General features: G+C 51.1%; 1 protein-coding gene across 1 annotated transcript; it reads right to left on the reverse strand.

Moving 5' to 3' along the window:
* Positions 1-7395: 7395 nt before the first annotated feature.
* LOC309684781 (E3 ubiquitin-protein ligase TRIM36-like) lies at positions 7396-12102 on the reverse strand (the record flags this gene model as incomplete). The annotated part of the gene is given in 7 exon segments (XM_082500646.1): positions 7396-7697; positions 7983-8276; positions 8818-8942; positions 9594-9715; positions 9719-9847; positions 10780-10875; positions 11956-12102. Coding segments are annotated over 7 exon segments (1215 nt in total), but the record flags the coding sequence as incomplete, so codon positions are not given.
* Positions 12103-12499: the final 397 nt, after the last annotated feature.

Raw genomic sequence — 12499 nt, forward strand, 5'->3', positions numbered from 1 at the left:
ACCGCAGGCAGATGCACTGTGAACCAAACATCAAACCTTTAATGAATTAAGAAAGAGAGAGAGATGTGGGAGAGTGGGGCTGGGGCTGGAGTGGGTGGGTGCGGGTCGCATGCGGTGGGGATGCGTGCTCCACGCCTTCTCTATCAGCCCATGAAGAGAGGCTGGGGGAGCGTGGGGCACTTTGCCCCCCAGCATCCACCAGGTTTCTGCGTCGCTTGGTGGCCATGGTGTTGCCATCAGATGCCCTCCGCTTGTTGCTGCCCATGTGCTGCCTGCTGCTGCCCACTGCGGCACCGTCCCGCTCCGGCGTTCCCTCCCACAGGGGTTTGGAGTGTTTTTCCACCTAGCACACCACCATCTTCCTCTTCTTGGGTGGGATGTTGGCCCACGGGGAGGTCTCTTGCGTCCTGGGGGTGCCGTGTGGCGCGGGGCGCTTGGCCTGCTTGCCACCCGCCTCTCCCGATCTAGGCACAGCCTGGCAGGAGACAACGGCTGGTGGCAGCAGCGAGCGGGTCAAAACCTCCTGGGACTGCCTCCTCAGCAGCTCCTCCAACAGTTGGGCCATGCGGGGTGGCCGATGCTGGGGGACAGCCGGGGGTCTGGCCAGGGTTCTTGGCAGCGGGTGACAGAGGGTTCTCAGCAGGGAACTCTCTGGAGGACTCTTCAGGGGATCCTTCCAGGGACTCTTCACAGGACTGTCCTTTAAAGTCTTCTCTGAACTCTCCATGGAGGGACAGCTTTGCTGGTTTTGCTGCCTCGGCTCGGTGGTGGCCGTTGGAGGGCCCCGTAGGCAGGCTCCTTGAGCAGGCTGACCTCAGAACTCGTTGCCGATAATACGGCTATTACAGACGTTATGAAGGCCGAGGCTTCGCGGGGATGGGAGGACTCGGCCTTCACCGCCTTCAGCACTGTGCGTTCGGTGAGGATTTTCTCCCCTATTCCTTCTCCTTCTCTTCCTCCTCCTCCTTCTCTTCCTCCTTCTCTTCCTCTTTCTCCTCCTTCTTTTCCTCCCTCTCTTCCTCCTTCTCCTCCTCTTCCTCCTCTATCGGACTGAGGGTTGGCTGCCATCTCTTGGCTCTGCGTCCATGTTGTCTTTTGGGCATTGCTTTGCCCTTGGGTTGGCTGGTCATGGGTTGGTTTGTGTCGGAGGAGACCCTTGGGACCACCAACCGCCGCCTGGAAGGACACAAAGGGAGAGGTCTACCTGAGGACACAATGGGTTTGGGGCTGCTTTCTGCCCCTCCCCATGAGCCACGTGCCTCCTCATGTAGCCAGCAGCAGGTTGGCTGAGGAAACCCCCTGTGCCGGGACCCTCATCTGACACACAGCTGTCCCATTGTCCCTAGACCACGCTGGGGCTCTCCTGAAGAGCTGGAGAAGATCCAGCCCTGTGAAATGGGGGTGTTCCCGGCAGCCACATCCCACCCCTCCAGGTGCTGCCTTCACCACTCTTGGGTGGTGATGACCAAGGAGCGTTCAGGGCTGGGGAACGGGCTCTTGCTGGGTCAGAAAATCATGGAATGGTTTGGGTTGGAAGGGACATTTAGAGGTTCATCTAGTCCAACGCCCCCCGCTGTCATCGGCAGGGCCACCTTCCAGTAGACCAGGTTGGTTCCAGCCCCATCCAACCTGACCTTGAACACCTCCAGTCAGGCTGATGGAATGGTTTGGGTGGGAAGGGACCTTTGAAGGTCCATCTAGTCCAACACCCCTGCCATGAGCAGGGAGGTCTTCAACCAGATCAGGTTGCTCAAAGCCCCATCCAACCTGGCCTGGAATGTCTCCAGGGATGGAGCGTCTCCCACCTCTCCGGGTAAAATGGCCCCGTGCGGCCGCCCACCCTGAGCCTTCAGCCTCACCTGGCCAGAGACCTTGTCCTCTTCTTCTTCTGCAGCTCCAAGATTTCCCCGAACTGTGGTGTTTTGCTTTGAGTCGGGCTCGGAGCAGCAGGAAAGGGAAAACCGGGAAACCCCACTGGAACCAGAAAGAAGACACCTCCTCAGAAGAGCGTCGCTGTGACGCTGCCAGACCACCCAGGGACACGCAGGGGGTGCTCAGGCCCCTTCCCAAAATGTCTGAGGGTTGGACATTCTGCTCCTCTAGCAGCCCCATCGTGTCCTCCCCAACACCAGCACCATTTCCAATGTGGTTTTCCGACTTCATCATCATCATGATGGTGAGGAAGGAGGAGCCGGGTGGTGCCGGGGAGGGGACAGGTGTCATTTCTGAGGGGAAGAGGGGGAGGAGAAGGCCTTGGCCCACCATCCTCCCACTGTACCCTTGGGCACATCCCACCCCGGGGCTCTCTTTTGGTGACACCAACAAATCGTTAGGACAAAAGGCCCTCAGGAGTTGGCCTGAAGCTTTGGGACAAGTCGGAGCCTTTTGGCGCTCAGCGTCGGCCATTTCCCCACAACATGGCAGAAGTTGGCTGCCCGTCCCATGGAGAAGAGCTGGGAGCTGCTTTACCTTTCCCACCTTGCTGGAGAGGTGGCAAACTGTCTTTTCTCGTCTGCACATCCTCACCAGGGACTTGTCTCGAGGTCTTGAGGAGAGCCCTGGGTGGGTGTTTGGGCACACACTCCATCACAAACCTGGAAAGAAGGAGAAGACACCCATATGACCCATGGCACCACCAGCACTTGCCACTTGCTGCGGCCACTTGCCCGCAGGCAGAGTTTGGCATTGCCATGAAGGCCATTGACTTCCCAAGTCTACCACATCCCATCCCCAAGGACGGGCCTGGGAAATGGAGTCGCCCAGCAAAGAAGTCCAGGCCACCACGGGAAGAAATGTCATCCAAATTCCTCTGTCTTTCCCCTCAGAGCTGCCTTATGGGAGTGACTGCGGCCTGGAGACATCATCAAGAGTCGCCGCCTGGTGTCCCCAGGACACCCGCAGCGGCACAAGGAAGAGATGCTACCTTGGGCGTTGGCATCAAAGAGCGGCTACAGCCGCCAACGTACTCACTTGGGAAAGAGGATGACACGGCCGGAGAAGCTCAGTGAGGCCACGGGTACCACTGGGGACACAATCATGTCCTGCAATGGAGGAACACAAAGATTCAGGACATCCTCAACGTGGTTGAAGCACTGCACACTGGAGGATGCCAAAGACAGCAGGACATCCTCAATGTGGTTGAGGGTCTCAGTGTTAGAGGAGGCCAAAGATGGCAGGACATCCCTCAACGTGGTTAAAGCACCCCACATTGGAAGAGGCCAAAAATGGTGGGACATCCCCCACATGGCTGAGGCACTCAAGTGTCGGAGGAGCTTGAGGCAGCAAGTGTTGGCAGGACCGTAACTCTCACCTGGACCGAGTGGCTGAACGTGTCCTGAGGGACCCCACACAAGCAGTGCCAGAACACTGCCGTGGGACCGCACGCACCACAGAGAAACCAAAATGCTTACCTTGAAGACAACCTTCTCCAAGTTCTCCTTCCCAGACAGCCTCTCCAGGAAGCTGCGGTAGAATTTCACGCGCACTTTCGTGCCTTCGATGAGGAGCACCCCCACCTCCCTCAGGATGAGGGCCACATTCTCCCCCTTCCCCAGGCAGTGCGAGAGGAGGGTCGTGGTGCCTTGGATGCAGTCCACCACTTTCTGCCGGGACACGGCGGCTGCCACGGCCACCTTGGAGTACTTGAGGGGCTCCAGCTCCTTGTTGCCTGGAAGAACCACAGGAGAAGGATGGAGACGCTCACCCGGTGGCCCGTGTCCTACAGCTTGTGTGTCACAATCATTGCATTGCCCCAAAAAAACTCAAAACCACTCAATTATTGGACTTTGGAGTTGCTTCAGAGAAGATGACCATGCAGTCAGCCATCTTACCGGGCAGGTAGTCCTTGTTGTCCATCAGGTTGTGGACAACAGCAAGGTTCCTGGCCAGGTGGAACACCGGCTTCTGGATAGTCAGGGTTTCATCTCCGACCTGGACGCGTTCGAGGACAGTACCGAAGGAGCCAAGGGTGGGAATTCGGACGCCCTGCAAGTGGACGAGAAGGGTGGGAGGGTGAGGACTGGCTAGAGGGAAGATCTGGAGGTGACCTCCCCCATCCAGGGATGGTGCTTCAGGCTGGATCCTGCCCTCTCCCACCGTTTGGAGGCACGAGCTGGGCGGTGGGGAGAACTTTGGGGAGGAGATGTTGAGTCCTTCCCCTCCTCAGGAGAAAAAACCAGCACTGGAGTTTGGGCAGAACCAGGATGAGGCCATCCCGGGGGGGTCTCCAGCGACCTGGATCAGCCCTACCAGAAGTGACACCAACATTGCACAGGCCCCGTTTGGCCGTCAGTGGGGACTTTTGGGGTGAGATTCCTGTTTTCTGAGGAGTTGAAGGGTGAGAGCAGGCCACGCCCCAGGGGGATCCCACCACCCCTCATGGTGCATAAGGAGGACGCGGGTGTTGCACCACCTTGTGGAGCAGGAGTTGGTCTTGAATGTAGCCAGCCACTGCATCCCAGACGGCCGTTCGCTCTGAAAAAACAAAGAAGAACCAGGTCAGGCCCCATCTCCACCAGCTCTCAGGTCCACCCCAAACATCTCCCCCTTGAGCCGCGACGCGGTGGCAGACGCCAAGTGTCATGGCTGGCTCCGAAATGGTGACAAGCCCTTGAGTCTTGGCTGCCGGAGAGGTGGCTGCGGTTGGCCGTACCTTCAGCGGTGACGCTGGACATAGCGAAGGTGTGCTCCATCCCATCCCAGAAGTCCATCTTGGTCCGCCTCACGCTGGTGGGTCGGTTCTTGGTGGCGACAGCCATGTTAGAGGTCATCTTATGGACGTTCCTCCAAAGTGTGGGACCCACCACCCGGTGGGCCCTTTTATACCCCCTGAGTGGGTGTGCCACGCACCTCTTGTGACATCAGGGTGACATGTTCATCGCTGATTGACTGACCGTGGTGGCACGGCAACCGCCAACCTCTGGTGGGGTGGCCATTAGCAGGGAGAGCTTCAAGCAGCTCAGGATGCTCCAAGCCCCGTCCAACCTGACCTCGGACCTTCCAGTCATGGACACACAGATTGGTTTGGCTTGGAGGAGACATTTGAAGGTCCATCTCGTCCAACCTCCCCTGTCTTCGGCAGGGGCATATTCCAGTAGAGCAGGTTACTCAACGCCCCATCCAACCGGACCTTGGATACATCCACTCAGACCCACAGAATGGTTTGCATTGGTTGAGTTGGATTTTTGGGTGGTTTGGGTTCCAACAGACCAGGTTGGTCCCAGCCCTGTCCAATCTGACCTTGAACCCCTCCAATCAGACTCATAGAAGGTTTGGGTTGGTTGAGTTGGATTTTTGGGCTGGAAGGTTTGGGAACCAGTAGAGAAGGTTGGTCCCAGTCTCATCCAGCCTTACGTTGGACACTTCCAGTCATAGACCCACAGAACGGTTTGTGTTGGAGGGGACCTTTGAAGGTCCATCCAGTCCAACCTCCCCATCATCGGCTGGGACACCTTCCAGTAGACCAGGTTGGTCCCAGCCCCATCCAACCTGACCTTGAACACCTCCAACCGGACCCAAAGAACAGTTTGGATTGGATTTCTGGGTGGTTTGGGATCCAGTAGACGGGGTTGGTTGCAGCCCCATCCAACCTGACCTCAGACACTTCCAGTCATGGACCCAAAGACTGGTTTGGGTGGGAGGGGACCTTGGAAGGTCCATCCTGTCAAACCCCCCAATCACTGCAGTGGCCGAGAATAAAAGTAGTGCCACGAGTGGGGCGGGTGCTCCTGCGTTATTGTATCTCATCCTATTGTATTATTTTATCTCTTTCGTTTATTTTGTTTTTTCCTCTTGAGCTGTTGAGCAGAGATGGTTCTCGTGCTCTCTTCCCATCTCGGGGGGGTCGTTGGGCTGCGGCGTGGGGCTGCAGAGCCCGGGAGGAGAGGACAACCCCGAAGAAAAGGTCCCCTTGCCGCCCTCCACCAGCAGCGGTGGGATGGGTGCAGGGACCCTCCTGCCATCGGCTTATCCCGTCCCCTGCGGGAGCCTTTTTCTGCAGCAAACCGACCCAAAATGACAACGGCACGTTGGTGCTTCTTGCTAAATGGGGACGGGGGAGAAAACCAAATCTATCAGTTTGTTCTGTAAGGATGGAAGCAGCGCATCCCCAAACAGGGCCAAAATCAGGCGGCTTTTACAGGATGGGGTTTTGCAAAGCTGCTGGTGCCAGTGCCCCATGGTGACGGTCAGAGGGGGAAGAAACTGGTTGAGCCCTTAAAAAGAGGAAAAGAAAAAGGCTCGGAGGAAGGGAAAGGTGCAGTGCCGGGGTTTCCTTGCTGCTGTTCCTCCGGGATGCCCGTGCGCGTCCCCTCCACGCTGCCCTCCGGGCAGGACCGTGCTCACTGCTCCGGCTCTGCCTCCCTGGAGGGGAAAGGTCCCGGCGCAGGAGAGTCCCCATCTCTCCCCCCTTCCCAAAAGATACTTTTATTACCGGAGAGGTACATTATTACGCCGGTGACCCACAGTGGCTGTGGGGCTGGGGGGCTGTGGTACCAGCCCTATTGCTGCCCTACCCTTAAAATGGAATTATACACTTCTAATATAGGACAATTTGGTTTTCTTTTTTCCATTTTGTTTTCCTCCCTGTAAAAGGAGGGAGCGGGGCTGAGCTTCACTCCCTCCTGGCAGGGACCGGGAGAAATGAGAAAATCAGGATCTAATTTCTCATTTTTCAAAAAGTCTCCATCTGACTTTCAGAAGCTTGAGACACTGGCGTTTTTATAATTTCAGTATGTTATACAGCAGAAGGCCAACACTTTTGTTAGATTCATGAAAAAGTTAAGAGCCCCTGGGAGATAGCCTCCCAGCCTGCAGTTCCTAGACACATCCAGGCTTACTACAACTGTAATTGAGAGCTGGAAATCTTTTTGCTGGTTTATCCACTGCACTTTGGCTTGTGCTCAGTAGCACTCCAGTGTCATATGCAAATCTATAGCCTGGGATGAGCCAGTGACTTGGAATCCACCATGACGCAAGCTACAGCAAAGACACACAGATATGCACAGTGAACATTGTGCCTCTGAGTGGCTGCCAAACCTAGTATGCTAAGGGAATTAAGGCAGAATCTTACTATTGACAACTAAGCATTGCTTCAATCTTGCAAATGATGCTTTTTTTTCTCTTTTTTAACCTTCTTGCTTTAACTGACATATCTTGATATCTGTAGAAACCCGATTTCTTTCCCAGAAAGAAAGAAAATAGGACTCTGGACAATTAGAACATCTTCCTACTAATAGTAGAGGATGAACAGGACAACCTGCTTACACTATATCCTTCAAGCCACTTCCCACTGCTTAGGTTCATCTTGTATACTAATTGAGACCAGGCTCGCTCTTAATTTATTTTTTAAAAAGCCATCTCCTTATACAAAACATGTATTAAGCAAGAGTCTGCAATTTACCTTGGGCTGGTCACATCATGGGTATTATGGAACAACCTCTGTATCTTGTTGCTAGAAACAACTCCCACTTTCACCAGGTAGGAATAGGCTTCCACGTGAAAAGCCCAGAAGTGCTTCCCTTTGGCAATCCCAGTGTCGCCAATGATGTAATCCAGGGTTGTGTAGCATCCGGCCTGCATGCGCTCAGACCCCAGCAGTAGAGGAAATCCAGCCCTACTTTCCACAGAGGTTCTTCCTGGGTTCAGCAGGAGATGTTCACTGTTGTACCCGCATTTGTCATCAAAAAGAAAACTGAGAACTGAAAAACAGCATCCCAAAAAATTTTCTCTTAGTTAAGTATTTCTGTGCTTATAAACTATATTTTAAGTCATGCTGGCACTAGAATTCCTCGCTTTTAAAGGCTACCAGGAACATTACGCAAGCTAACACAGTCTCAGTATGCTACCTACTTAACCTGTTTGTTAACAGTGCTTTTAAACATGTATACAACCGGTAACAGTGTAGTAGAAGTCTGGGAGCTACTGGAAACCACCTACAGCTCTTAACACCACCAGCAGCTCGTGGACATAAGAAAACCCAATACCTGGGGCTGGAGGCGTACGCAAGATAACTTCTCGGCTCCAAGGGCTAGAGATGGATCCTTTATATCCTCGAACTCTGAAGGCATAGCTGCTGTCGTCATCGAGATCAGATCTTACTTTGCTCTTGCTGCAAACTTCGATCTCCTGCCACGTTGTACTCTCCTCTTCTCTATTAAGCTTATGATACTCAAGAACATAGATATCAGCTGAGTCTGTCTTCCCAGGGCATTCCCAACTGATCAGAGCTTTGTTGTACATTTTGCTCTGCTCTTCATTGATTTCTGGTATTTCTAGACCTGGAATGACAGAGATTCAGGAGAAAAAAACCTCAAATGTAGATACATGTTGTTTTAGAATTAAACACAGAAGCCCTTTGTTGAGTGGCTACAGCACTGGGGGGACAGTGCGGGGGGGAAATCTGACTCAGTCAAAGAGTGCAGATGAGGATGGGTCTGTTCATGCACTTAAATCCTTTCTGGTTTTACTTTGAAAGTTGTATTATTTATTTTTGCTGGCAACTAAAAAACCATATAAAAACCTATTCTTTTCTGTCATGCAATCACGACAAAAAGCTGCTAGGAAGACCTAGTATTACTTAACTACAATATTTTGGAAGCCAATGTAAACTGGTTCTGAATGCCATGGCATCTTAGCTTCTTTATCAAAGCTGAAGCTAGCATTGCTGCCAGGTAACGCCTTGTGAATCACAGAGGCAGAAGGGACAATGCAAGTCACAAGATTGAGTTCTGCAACTGCAGCCCTGCACAAGTTTTGCCTCTTTCCAGAGAAGCCCTTAAAGCTATAACTCAAGAAAGACGTGATGCTCTCATAATTTGCCATTGGAATGGAAGGACAAGTCACCAAGGATCTCTTCTTGCTTGGCTATGTCCATCACAAAGTCCTCGAAAGTAGTTTCAGCTGCTGGCTTGAAGCTCTTCAGAGATTCAGTAGCTTTTTGGATTCTGAAAGCACAGAAGCAGAGGGATGGCAGAAGAGGGAAAAAGGAATTCACATGGGTGCATTCCTTAGAGCAAAACCGCTAGGTTTTGCTTTAAAAAAAGTTCTCTTTTCAGGTACTTACTCATGTGTCCCAGAAACTTGTCTCTCTAGACAGAATTAAAATGCAAAATTTAAAGGCCTTTTGTACATCAGTGTAAAGATAACTAACAGGGAATCTTTTGGTTGGCAGAGCATTTTAACAATTTGGGGCATTACATTCAAAGAACAAAATAGGTGTGAAGCGCTAATGGAGCACAACTATTCAGATCAAAGAGTTTAAAGCCAGAAGAGACCTGTTAGATTAACTTGCAAATACCCGATGCAATCTCTGAGCAAAGGACTGTATCAGTGAGCTGAATGGGTTACCCTTCCACTGCAGTCCTACTGAAGAAGGCTAGGCGTTGGCGCAGGACAGAGCCCCTCCTCTGGGCTGTTTTTTAATGCACACTGTAATATAGGAATTTCTACTGAATGGTACCGGGACCGCCTCTGAGGCTCTGCAACACAAAGTACTTGCATTCAGTACTTTCCTAGCAGGTGTGCAAAGAATATGACTGACCAGACATCCCTGGAACAGTACCTGTACCTCAAACGGAAGATAATTAATAAGATACCTGACATGAAGTTGTTTTGCTGTTTGAACAAAACAAGATGGATCGGTTTCTTTAAGCAGTTCTTGAGCAAGTCCTACAAAGCCATTATTTTCCAGGAGCCCTTGAGATTCTTCTGCTTGTGTTTACAATTTTTCCAGCCTTAAATTCTTAGAAGCTTCAATTGCCCTAAGAGCTGCGGATTTCTTCTCTTCCAGGACATGAGATAATTTCTCAAAACTCTGAGATGCTTCTTCTTTAGCTCTTTCACTGTTGCACTAGGAGGGAACAAAAGACATTTTAGACGGATCCCACAGCACTGTGGCTGTGTACAGAAACGTACTTAGGGTTGTTCAAGAGATCAGAGCAAACTAGTCATCTGTTTGACTGCCAAGACTAACGAGCTTTGTTATGCTCTTCAACACTGAAAATGCAATCAGCACTGCACCCAAGCTAGTAAGCGTCTCCTATGTTAACACAGAGAGGAAAGAGCAGGAAATTATTCCTCCGATTATGTATTGAGTTATGCACAGCGTTTGTCTAAATAGTTCATGGAAAAGCACTGTAAAAGCAAGTCAGCGTCTGAAGTCTTCATGCCCAAGACCTAGGTGCTCTTCCACCTTCCCCAGTCACCCTGAACTGGGAGTCCAGCCCAGTTTCTCCCCTATGCCCTGTAGTGCCACCTCTGATGAGTGCCCTGGATAAAAGGAACTATGAAGCACAAAGGCCATCTGCAGCAAGATACAGGCAGGGCCAGGAGCTCCTGCCAATTTTTGCCATTGCGTTTTTCAGCTCGTATGTGAGCTCCCAGCTCTGACTCTTCTGCAGGGAGATTTTGCCCTTAATTCTGACTTCACTGCAACATCCTCAAGGTAAACAGACAGCATAAATTGTGCAGCACCACTCATATGCAAGAGCTGTAAGTCTAACCCACCTCTCTTTGGGTAAGGTATCAAATAAGCTTTATGTCAATTAAATTCACAGCAGCACCCAAAACTTAACTTCCCTCTGTAGGTTGCCCAAATTTCCCACACTGTCAGGATTAGGTCTTACCGTCTGTGACTCAGAACCAACACAAACTGTTCAGAAATGGTTTTGCTGGCTAACAAAAAAAAAACCCAAAGGATCTGGAACACTTCACTGTTCCATTTGGAGTCCCTGCTGTGTCCTTGCGAGGTCCATCCCCAGACAACCCACAAGCCACTCTCACCTCTGTTTCTTTCAGCAGCAGATCCAGCTGCGTGATGCGAGCTTTCACCTGGCTCTCCTTACTGATGAGGTACTCGATATCTTTTGAAAGCTTCTCCTGTTAAAATAAAACAGCAAACTGGCAGGCAGAACAAGGGCATCCCACCCAAACTGACAACAAGCACAGGTGGGCCACCCAGCCAGCACTCAGTTTCTGTAGTTACGAGGACAAGAGCCTGCCATCAGTTATGAGCAGCAACCCTGCGGAGAACTGCTCAGTGACCCGCCATGACTGGCCCGGGACATCAGGCCACTGCCATGTGCAGGACTGGTGGCACAGCCTCTGAGGAGAAGAGGTGACAGCCTCAGCTGGCTCATCCTTCCCCAGCCACAGCAGTCACCTTCTCTCTTAGGCTAGGAACACGAGTCTTCAAGACATTACCAGAACTAATAGAAAAGCCTCATAGGTTATTAACTCATCTGTAGTAAGGTTTGCTAGAAAAATGAGTGGTTGGAAACTTGAACTTAGGAGTGTCTCTGCACTTCCTTAGTTGCAAGAGTTAACAGCTGTACAGGAAAAGCCTTGCAAACAGGCGAGGAGGCCAAAGAGCAGAAGGCAGGCTGGGATGGGCTTTTTTTTTTTTTTTTCTCTCCTGTGAGCAAGAGAGGAAGCAAAGGAAGAAGAGGAGGCAGCAGCAATCATTCTTTAATAACAAAGCAGTGTTTGCAAGTCTGCCCTGTTGTATGGTGCTTAGGGAATCAACAGCTCTGCAACTTCAAAAACATACAGCGTCCCAGCCGATAACTGCCGATGCAGATTCTTCAGGAGTGCTTCTGAAGTATAAGCTAACCCAAGCCACAAGGACACTTGCCTTAAAAAAGCCAGATTGTAAACCATTAACTTCTTAAACCTTCTGCATTGGTCAGTCCTGATGCACAGTTGGCTAACATAAGGTGGAAGCGCTTTTAAGGGGTTCTGTTTGAAGCCTCATAGAAAATATAGTTTAGTTTCTTAGCCGCACACTATGTCACTCTAATATATACATTAACAGATGTTGCACAGCAGCATGCCTCATGACTCGTTCAGTGTCCTCCAAACACACGTCCTGGCATCCTGCCAGGGGAAGTTTGCCCTTAAACCCGAGGCTCAGTGCTCTTCCCCCTTCTTAAGGCCAGGTCCAACAATATTTACTTTTACCTTAAAGGTTTTGTAGGCAGTGCTTATGGTTGTTACTCTGTGGTTTGCATGACATCCACCCGGTTTACATAGACGACAAACAGGCCTTCTGCAGATTTCACAGTACATGTTTACCCTCTCCATTTCATGTTCTGGACACATCAAAATCTGGAAGAAAAAAAAAGAGAGCAGAGAGAATGCAGGTGTCCTTCCAAAAACGGAGGTGCTCAACAAACCACCAAAACACTCAATTATCCCACAGCAGCGTCTGACTTATCAGTGGGTATTTTTTATATTCTGTTTATCTTCCACCTTTTACATTTGTCCATGCCAGTGAAAGCCAGCAGATGAAAACAAACAGTTTCACCAGGTTTACAGTGAGTGAACCTGTAGCAATGTCTGTGTACACATCACATAGCCTCCATACTGCAATCAACCGTTTTGCTAATCCCTGAAGCTGTCTGCACACCTCAAGCTCCCCGCACTCCAGTTCGGAGATGTAAATGCAATACAGAACATGTCCACCCTGTCAAATTTAACCCTGTTCACACCGGCATCTCTTGAA

This window comes from Vanellus vanellus, assembly GCF_965231255.1.
Source record: "Vanellus vanellus genome assembly, contig: HAP1_SCAFFOLD_179, whole genome shotgun sequence".
NCBI lineage: Eukaryota > Metazoa > Chordata > Aves > Charadriiformes > Charadriidae > Vanellus > Vanellus vanellus.